The following is a 10,298-nucleotide window of genomic DNA, read 5'->3' on the forward strand; positions in this document are numbered from 1 at the left end:
ATGTGCCCTGACTGGGGATTAAACCCGCAACTTTTTTGTTTACAAGACAATGCTCTGAATGGCTGAGCCACCGGGCTAGAGAGGTGCCTTCTTATTTTTGAAAATAATTTTCTTTTTTGGAAAAGTAAAAATTGGATAATTAGGCTATCATTTTATACCATAGAAAATAATTATCCATATTGAGAAGAACTGGTTAGAAGGAAGGAAGAGAAGGTGTTTACTTAATAATAAATTATTTTTTCCCTGGTTGGTGTGGCTCAGCAGACTGAGTGCCAGCCTGCAAGCAGAAAGGTCAGGGTTTTGACCCCCTGTCAGGGCACAGGCCTGGGGCCAGGTCCCCCGTTGGGGACACGTGAGGAACCAACTGATGCTCCTCTCACAGGTCTCCCTTTCTCTCTCTCTCTCTCTAAAATGAAATAAATACAATCTTTTAAAAAATATTAATATTTTCCTGTAAGTGTATCAATCTTGTAGAATGTATTCAGATTTCATTGTCTACAATCTGTCCTGGAACAGTAGGACACAATTGCACCTAAGACTGTATTTTAAGCTTGGGAAATTTGGCACATCTTTAAGAAGTAGCAGAACCAGTCTTTCACTGATGGTGAAGATAATTGTGAGTACGGGAAATCGTGAGGGTCTTTGATTAGTTTCACTTTATTCACACCGACAAAGAGATTTTTGTTCTTGTTTTGAAAGCTGACTTTGTGTTTTTCTCAGGCCCATCAGTGGTCTCTGCCCGGCATCTCTGACGTGCGGTGGATCCCCTGGACAAGGGCAGGTGGGGCAAGTTTGGGAGTCAAGTGTGCCTGGCCCTCCTCTAGGTGCAGCAGAACTTCAGTTCTTGAGGAGCTGCAGTTTAGTAGGGGACCCCCACCCCCAAACCATCAGTTCCGGTACCAATTAATGCTGCAGAGAATGAGAGTACAGTGACAGCCGGGTTTCTCAGCTGTGGCATTTGGAGCCAGATAATTGTTTGTTGTAGGATGAGTAGCAGCATCCCTGACCCCTGCCAATGAGGGGACAGTTGTGTTCCCTCCAGTGGTGACAACTGCAGATGTCTTCTGAGAGGCAGTATCATCCCTGGTTGAAAATCACTGTAATACAGGATGCTGGGGGGTGAGGCATGAGGGTGGGGAGTGGTGCAGCATTGGTCAGGGACTGCTTCTGAGAAAGAGGTGACATTGGAGTTGAAAGCAAAGGAAGCAGCCCCTGGGTGGAATCCACCACGTGCATGTATTTGGGGCAGGACGACACTTGTGCTTTAAGAGGGAGGGAGTACGGTGTGTTCCAAGGACTAAACAAGCCATCGTGGCTGCAGCAAAGTGAATGACGAGGGTGCAAAAGAGATGAGGCTGGAGACCTGGGCACTGTCTCACGGGTGCTGGCTGCAAAGGGCGTTGCGAACACATCTGCTGGAGAATTATGCTCACATTTATTAACGTGCTTCAGTGACACTGTTCTAAGCTTATACAGAAAAGGCCAGTTAGGTGGGGGTGACAGAAGAGGGTATATAGGGAAGGATAGTGGGAGTGGGGCTCATCTTGAAGGAGAGGGGGTTTCACAAGGCAGTGTGAGGGCTTTGGGAGAGGGGCCTCAGAAGAAGAAGGGGAGGGGGACAGTTTGTCTTTGATCTGTTGGGTGTGGCAGCTGCTGAGCCCAGTCTCCCCAAACCTGCAGCTTGGGGCAGTGGAATGATGCAGGGGCTGCTTCAGGTTAGCCCACGATGGACTTCAGAAATACGTATATAACTCGCTGTGTATTTTCAGAAAACAATGCATCAAAACCATAATTTTGCCCTGGCAGATGTGGCTTTGTGGATTTAGCGTCAGCCTGTGAAACAAAAGGTTGGTGGTTGATTCCTGGTCAGGGCACGTGTCTGGGTTGTGGGCCAGGTCCCTGGTTGAGGGGCATGTGGGAGGCAACCAATTGAGGTTTCTCTCCCTCTCTTTTCCCCTCCATCACCTCTCTCTAAAAAATAAAATCTTCAAAAAAAATTTTTTCAAACACCATAATTTAGTGGATATTGTTTAGGATGATTACCATGTTAAAGTTAATTAAAACAACTTGAGTGAATAGTAGCAAAAAGCATTGTGGGAATGGCAAAGCTTATGTAGATGCTTTAAGTGGTGGAGGCAACAGATTAGATCAGCTGGGAGCTTGTCTGAGTACAGACTCCTGGGCCACATACTCCTGGGCATTCTGGTTCAGGCGGGAGCCAAGATTTTACCTTTTTGTTTGTGCAGAGTACAGATGAAGGGTTATTACAAACTATTTGACACTTTAACAAAAACAGACTTCATGAAAGAACATGTGCAAAAAAAGAACATGCAATAATTCTGCATTCCTACTTATTTCAGAAATAAATTGCATGAAGTGAACACAAAAACTTATATTTAGACTGTGTGAAAATTGTAATACCTTTATAGAGGCTAAGCAAAATTACTCAGAGTTCCAAAAATATAGGGAAACCCTAAGAATTGCAGGGGAAGCATATTTAATTTATGAACCTCATAGCCTAGTTGTTGAGAAATGTTTCTTCCAAGTTCAGAGTGTTCTCTGGGGGGTGGGGAAGGAATAATTTGTCTTTTGTTCTCCCCCTGACCAAGCTCTTTTTTCAGTGAGTTGTGGAGAAAACGACCTCCCAAGACTCTTCTTTGACTCTTGATCACATCAGATTATCAGAGAAAAAAAGAAACAAAAAACATTGAAAAGGTGGTGATAGCCATTGAAAAGTAAGGTGGGGCCTTATCAGCCTTGACTACTCCCCTGGGGACCTGGGGACCTTAGGATGCCTGGGGATCTAGTCATCAAGTTCCCTTAGGATTCCCTTGGGTTGGGGCGTCCAAGTCAGGTCCCCGGTTGCAGTGCATGTGCAACAGGCAATGGATCCCTGTGTCCCCTCACACACTGGTGTTTCTCTCCCTCTCTTTCTCCTTCCCTTCCCCTCTCTCGAACAGTAAACAAATAAAATCTGTGAAATATAAAATAAAATTGATATGTAATGACCAATATTCTAACACAACTAGTGATAACTCTCATACCAATTCATAATCAATTTTTTCTGGTTTCTCCCCCAAATCTCTGTTTATTATTAATCAATCCAAATTGGAATTTAACCAAACTCATAGATTGCATTTGGTTGGTACGTCTTTTAAGTGTCTTTTCATCTAGACCAGTGACTCCTTCCTTTTTTTTTCATGCCATTGACTTTTTGAAAAGCTAGGTCAGTTATTCTGTAAAATGTCTTGTAGGTGGATTCTCAGTGTGTTTGATTTCTTATAAGGTGAAAGAGCTATATGTTTGATTAGACCCAATTTCAGTATTTTTGTAAAAAAATATGTGTCATCATTAAAGTGCTATTTCTTTATTTTTTAATTGCTGTTCAAGTAAGGTTGTCTGCCTTCTCCCCCCAACCCTAGCCGTCCCCAGCTCCCTCCCCTGATTCCACACCTCCTTGGTTTTGTCCATGTGTCCTTTATAGTTGTTCCTGAAAACCCTTCTCTTCCCCCACATTATCCCTTCCCAACCCCTCTCTCATTACCATCAGATTGTTCTTCATTTCAGTGTCTCTGGTTATATTTTGCTTGCTAGTTTGTTTTGTTGATTAGGTTCTACTTAAAGGTGAGATCCTATGGTATTTGTCCTGCACCACCTGGCTTATTTCACTTGGCATAATGCTCTTCAGTTCCACCCATGCTGTCACAAACAGCAGGAGCTCCTTCTTTCTTTCTGCTGCATAGAATTCCATCATGTAAATGTACCATAGTTTTTTGATCCATTCATTGACCAGTAGGCACTTAGGTTGCTTCCAGCACTTGGCTATTATAATTTGTGCTGCTATGAACATTGGAGTGCATAGGTCCTTTTGGATTAGTATTTCAGGGTTCTTAGGATATAATCCCAGCAGTGGAATTTCAGGGTCAAAAGACAGCTCCATTTTTTGTTTTCTGAGGAAATTCTACACTGTTTTCCATAGTGACTGTACCAGTCTGCATTCCCACCAACAGTGAACTAGGGTTCCCTTTTTTCTACAACCTCTACGACATTTGTTTGTTGATTTGTTTATGATAGCCATTCTCACTGGTATGAAGTGGTATCTCATTGTGGTTTTAATTTGCATCTCTCTGATGGCTAGCAGTACTAAGCATCTTTTCTTACGTCTCTGGATCCTTTGTTTTTCTTGGAGAAATGTCTGTTCAAGTCCTTTGTCCATTTTTTAATTGGGTTCTTTGTCTCCGTAGAGTGGAGTCCTGTGAGTACTTTATATGTTTTGGAGATCAAACCCTTGTCTGAGATATCATTGGCAAATATGTTTTCCCATACGGTTGGTTCTCTTTTCATTTTAATGTTGTTTTCCTTAGCTGTGCAGAAGCTTTTTATTTTGATGAGATCCCATTTGTTTATTCTTTCATTTATGTCCCTTGTTCTAGGGGACATATCAGTGAAAATGCAAAGTAGGAACCTACTTGGGTCTGGACTTAAACAAACCTAAGAGAACATTTCTCATTTTATTTATTTTTTTTAGGATTAAGAGCCACTTTATTCTGTTTCGGTTTACCTTCTATTTTCCAATTACACTTACTTTCAATATAATTTTGTATTGGTATTGGGTGTACAGCACAGTGGTTAGACAATCATACACTTTAAAAAGTGCTCCCTCGACATTTCCATACACACCTACCTGGCACCGTACATGGCCATTGCAGTGTTATTGACTGTATTTCCTATGCTGTACTTTTCATCCTCACGACTATGGGAGGAAAGGCCTGGATCAGGGGTTGGGAGCCTGACTGCCCACTCGATTTACCTGCGGAGCTTTTAACACCTACAGATGCTTGAGTCCCACCCACAAGCCAGAGAAAGCAGTGTCTCTGGAGGTAAAACATAAACCCTGGGGTTTTCCAATGTCTTCCCCAGGTGATTCCGTGTCGTCCGCCGCCCCACCTCGGGCAGCCAGGATTGAGCCCCGCTGAGCTGTGCGCGTGCAGGGAGGCACGTGTGCTTGGAGGTCTGAGGTTTACAGAGCACGTGCTTCGTGGCTGCTGGAGCTGAGTTCCGCTCCAACTCGCCCTCTTTCTAGCTGTGTGATCCTGGGATAAGTTGCTTAAACTTGGCAACTTTCTCCTCTGTGAAATATGATAATCCCTACCATATAGGCCATTGGAACGTTTTTAGGAGATGTTTAACGAAGAGCATCAGTGTGGCCATTTGTGTGGCTGCTAGTTCTGTTCTTAACAATTAGACTGTGACAATGATGATGGTAACAGCTCTTCAGATGTGCGATGAACATTGTAAATGTACGATATCCTCTCAAGGGAGGTGTCCAGGTTTCAAAGTTGAGCGTGTGTTCCTCTTTATTTGTGTGTTTCTTGTTTTGTCTGCTGCCCCTTTGACTCCTGACACGTGCTCCCTGCTCTCAGAGAAGCCTCATCCTTGCGTTGCTTTCTCACTTTAGCGGAGGTCACCCCTGCCTGGACCTGGTGGAGAGACATCACCACAGCCTTGCGGAGGACTATGGTGACCTTGTCCCTCGTCTACCACTGAGGGACACAGCTCAGGTGATTATGTCTGGGGTGTAGGAGGAAGCTTTTAGGTGGTTTCTGAGTTCAGAGGATTTTGAATATGGGGAAAAATGAGGTCCTGGCTGGTGTGGCTCAGTTGGTTGGAGCACTGCCCTGTGCACCAAAAGGTTGCTAGTTCCATTCCTGGTCAGGGCATAGATTTCTCTATCACAAGGATGTCTTTCTCTCCCTCCCCCTTTCACTCTCCCCCTCCCCCTCCCTTCCTCTGGCCCTCCCTCTGTCCCTCCCACCCTCCCTCTGTCTCTAAAAATCAAAACATATCCTTAGGCAAGAAATTAAAAAAAGAAAGAAAAATGAGGGAATAGTTTACGAACTAAGGTATAAATCTTTCTGTATGCTTAAGAGAGTATTTGAGAAGAAAATTGTTGAGATAAACCTGTGCTAGGGGAAAAAACTCCAGGCTGGGATTCTTGATTAGTCACAGCTTGGCCTAGGGCCAACACTAATGATAGTAGTGGGGTTTGTGATCTGGTCAGAGGAATGTGGCTGATGGGTGGATTAGAACAAATGATGCCACTCACTACCTGTTTGAGTTTTGCAAAGGCCTGGATATTAAGGACACTTCCTAAGGGTTGAAGGGAGGTTAATGAGGACTGGAAAGAGTCTGACATTTTGTACACACACACTACGTATTTCTTCAAAGCCACAACTACTTAGAAGAACAGATGGGGAAGTCCTGTGAAATGTGCAAATTTTTCCCTAGAAGTTGCTCGAGGAGATCTTACAACCACAGAGACAGGCATTCGAGTTGTGACATCAAATCCGTACACTGGCGCTCTGCAGTGCTGAGCTCTCCTAAATGTTTCTGGTGCCCTCTCTCAGATGAGCCTCCGTGCCTCACTGCCATTCAAACCTCTCCCAGCTGGTCCATTCTATTTATTAATGAAAGCAATTTTAATAGACTTTTCTTCCCTTTTTTTACCCAGGGCATTTTCATAGAAAACAGAAGTTACAGAATTCAAGGTAAGAATAAGGGGTAAGGCAGGGGAAAGCAGGAATTTTGCCAGTCACTACATTAATACAGCTTTGATCTTTGCTCTCAAAAGTCCTGCCCTGGGACTTGGGGATCTAATCTTATACATACTTCTTGCTTTAGGCCTGAATTTATGAAATGAAAACACACTGCTCTGTGTACTTTCTGATCACTGTAGCTTCTTTAGTCCTAAAGTTAAGGTACAGAATTTATCTCTGCATTCATAGGAAATACTTATTTCTTTATCAACAGATCATTTCCTTGAACTGACCCTTCAATTGATTGAGCATTTACTATATCCAGGCTTTGGGTAGGCACTGGGTTCCAGAAGTGAACAAGAAACCCATAATCTTCTCTCAGGGCTGTAATAGCCCCATCCAGGTGTCCTTAACTCAGATGACCTCCTGGAATCCCTTATGGCACTTACACAATGTGTTGTCAACCCCAGAGCAAATACACCAGAATCTTTAGGGATGAGGCCTAAGCATAGGTATTTTTCTCAAAGTTTTCCCAGTGATTCAAATGTGCAGACAGGGTTCATTATATTGCAGTCTGAGTATACGAACATCTCCATTCCTGTACAAACATCACACATGTTGGTATACACACATGCAGACACCCCAGTTCCAAATGCATGCAGCTCACATGCCTTTGACTAGATTTCAGTGACATCTGGTATGCGGGTTCTATGCACTCTATTTCAAGAAAAAAAAAAAAAAACAACAACTCTGTCTACTGGGTGCTTTCTAAACCACTAATAATTTTAAACTAAGTAGAGACAATATATTCATGAAGACAAAGTAGTCTGCAGTAAAGAAGTCTAAAAGGTCAAGTAAAGTATTTAACTATCAGTAGTTTTAAATGATCTGTGTCACTATTCTTTCTTAGAGCTGAAACCTTAAGTGTGATAGCATTCATAGGTATCGGTTACTTGCATTAAATCGTTAATTGTGACATAATTTGGTCAATGTTCATCTCTACGTATAAAGGCAAACTGCATAGAAAATGAGGAACTTGTCTACCATATTGACAACTGGATCCCCTATCACAGTGACTGATATTTAGCAGGCGCTTGACTATTGAGTGGATAAATGCTCCGTACAGCAGCCTGGTGAGGTAGAGCGCTAATTATTCCCATTTTGCAGATGAGGACCTAGAAACACAAAGTTTACTAATGTGAAGCCTTTGTGAGATTTTTGTTTTATTCACTACTGTATCTCTTGCTGCACAGAGCAGTATGTAAGACACTAAATATTTCCTGAGTAAATGAATGAAAAACCAAAGTCCAGCTTTCCTAAGGTCATATAACAGAGACAGAATTCAAACTCAAATTTGCTTGGTATATAACATAATTTGTTTCTTTATATTTTGTCCCATGCTTCATCCCTTCTTTACCTTATCACTTCATCCCCTAAGCCACCCTCACAATTGTCAGTCTGTTCTCTGTATTTATGAGTCTGTTCTTATTTATTGTAGTTATTGATTTTTAGAGAGGATGGAAAAGAAAAACAGATTGAAACAACGCTTTGTTGTTCAACTATTTATGCATTCATTGGTTGATTCTTGTATGTGCCCTGACCAGGGATCAAACCTACAACTCATGGGGGTTATGTTCTAGTGAACTGAGCTACCCAACCAGGGCTCTTTTTTTGTTTTGTAAAATTATTCGTGCATAGGAGGATTGAAATAATAGGACAACAGACAATAGAACCCTTTATCTAAGTCTGATAACATTTTGGTACATTTACCTTATATATTTTTCTATTTTTACACACTTTTTTCTTCTGAACCATTTTAGGGATGTTTTAGATATCTTCACACATCACTAAACTTCCACCTGTACCTCCTAAGAATAAGAATATTCTCTGAGATCACACAAGGCCATTTTTATACCTAAGCAAATTAAGAGTGATACAAATTTTCTCAGGATTCCTCACATTATTTTGTCCTGTTTTATGTTTTCCCCTCCACTCAGGACCCAGTCGAGCATCATGTACTGTGTTGGGTCGGTGTCTCTTCAGCAAAACCTGTTCTCCGTATTCTACGATGCCTGGGAAATGCTTCCCTCAACTGCAACATTTTATTTCCACAGGCTCGTCACATTGGCCAACCTCCCTCCCTCAGGGTTAGAAAACACAGTAGCAGAGGGGATGCGCTCAAAGGAAAACATCTATACGATCGAGGACAACATCTACGAGATAGAAGATCCATCAGAGTACTATAGCTATGTCAGCTGTCAGTAGCAATCCTGACAATGTCTGGGTTGGAGCCTGGGTTGTCCTCTCTGGAAACTCTGAAGTATGTCAGCTGATTGGCCTTAAGTGTCTGCCACAGCTACCAAGCACCCTTTTCCATTGTCCGAAGATAATGAGCTCACCAAGGACTGGACCCTGACCTGCACAACACTCAGGCCTGTCACAGCATTGCCTCTGCCTCCCGCCAACAAGGCTACTCAGCCTGGAGACTGCTCACTGGGGCATCAGAACTCAAGTGAGCTTCTGTGTAAAGTGGGAATTCTTACTGTGGGGTCTGAGAGTTCCAGGGATTTCAGGCCTGTGATGTGTCCACCAGGCTCCTGAAACTGTAGGGAAAGTTATGTGCTGGGATGTGTGTGTGTCTGTTTGGTCCAGAAAGTCTAAGGGCCACTGATTTTCAAGGAGCATGGTGACTCATAGAAGGTTAAGAACCTACTGGAGCAGAACTAGGTGGTCTTGAAGGTTTCCCTTGAGACTCAGGGTTTCTGCTGCTTTGAGTGAAGGCTCCAGCAGCAGATGGCCCTGCACAGCTCTCCTGCCCCAGTCAATGAGATGGCCCAGCGAGCCGGTGGTGGGGCAGGAGCACCTGGGGAAAAGGGAAGCATGCTCGGTGTATGTCGTCAAGTTCTGCTTGGGATGCACTCAAAGGGAAATGTCTCTGACCAACTTCTCCATTCATGGGGAGAACTGGAGCTGTGTTGTTTGTTCACAGAAGAAGAAGCAGTGCCTGGGATGCAACGTCTGTTTCTTGGTGGAAAGAAGGCAAAGGGTTCCTGCAATTCGGATTTGTCAGCATTAAGCCCCTTGGTGGAAAGACAGTGGTCCCTAAGCTTCCATCCCAGGATTGTGGAGACTAGGTCTGCCTTACTTATTGTCTCTCCAGTGCCTGTCATTGCTCTCACACGCCATAGAAATTCACGGACACAGCTCTGTGACCTCACTTCTTGGAGAACTCATGAATACTTGCAAGCTCCACATGTGCTCTTATGCAGGCAAAAGTGGCTGCTGTCTCTCGATGTCATCTCCCATGTCAGGTGCTTGGAAGTCTGTCACCCCCATCTGGTTCCCCCTTCCTGCTGGGCCCTCCTCAGCACACCAGGACCTAATCAACAACTCACACCTGCCACTGCCTGAGGACTGCCCCTCCCAGGTGGTGACTGATCTGGGGTCTGATGTGGGGTCTGATCTGTCAGGCACTGGGTTAGTCCCAGGAACAAAACAGTGAGGGAGGAGATAAAACCCTTCCTCTGACCAAGCTCATGTTACTTGTCAGGGAGAATGCTGTACCGCTCTGTCCAAAGAAATAAAAACCTTCAGAATAGATATATATATATAGTTAATGTAAAAAATTTCTCTTTGCCTTAAGAAAGTCTAGAAGACCCTTCTCTTCTCGGCAGCAGTAAGGCCTGGGGTCCTGGTGTCTGTAAAATACGGTCTGGCCCCTTCTGCCAGTCTGCCGGTTCTATCCTCCAGGGCTGGGAAACT

At 43.6% G+C, this 10,298-nt stretch overlaps 1 protein-coding gene across 1 annotated transcript in view; it reads left to right on the top strand.

Moving 5' to 3' along the window:
* HAVCR2 (hepatitis A virus cellular receptor 2) overlaps nucleotides 1-9,576 on the top strand; it is a 63,897-nt gene extending 54,321 nt beyond the window's left edge. Inside the window, exon 7 of the mRNA XM_037044823.1 lies at nucleotides 8,651-9,576. Coding sequence (XP_036900718.1) covers nucleotides 8,651-8,801 — 151 coding nt within the window. The 3' untranslated portion in view covers nucleotides 8,802-9,576. The remainder of the gene's footprint in view (nucleotides 1-8,650) is intronic.
* The last annotated feature ends 722 nt before the right edge of the window (nucleotides 9,577-10,298 follow it).

Source organism: Sturnira hondurensis, unplaced genomic scaffold (assembly GCF_014824575.4).
Source record: "Sturnira hondurensis isolate 20B ecotype Veracruz unplaced genomic scaffold, ASM1482457v3 Scaffold0004152, whole genome shotgun sequence".
Classification (NCBI taxonomy): domain Eukaryota; kingdom Metazoa; phylum Chordata; class Mammalia; order Chiroptera; family Phyllostomidae; genus Sturnira; species Sturnira hondurensis.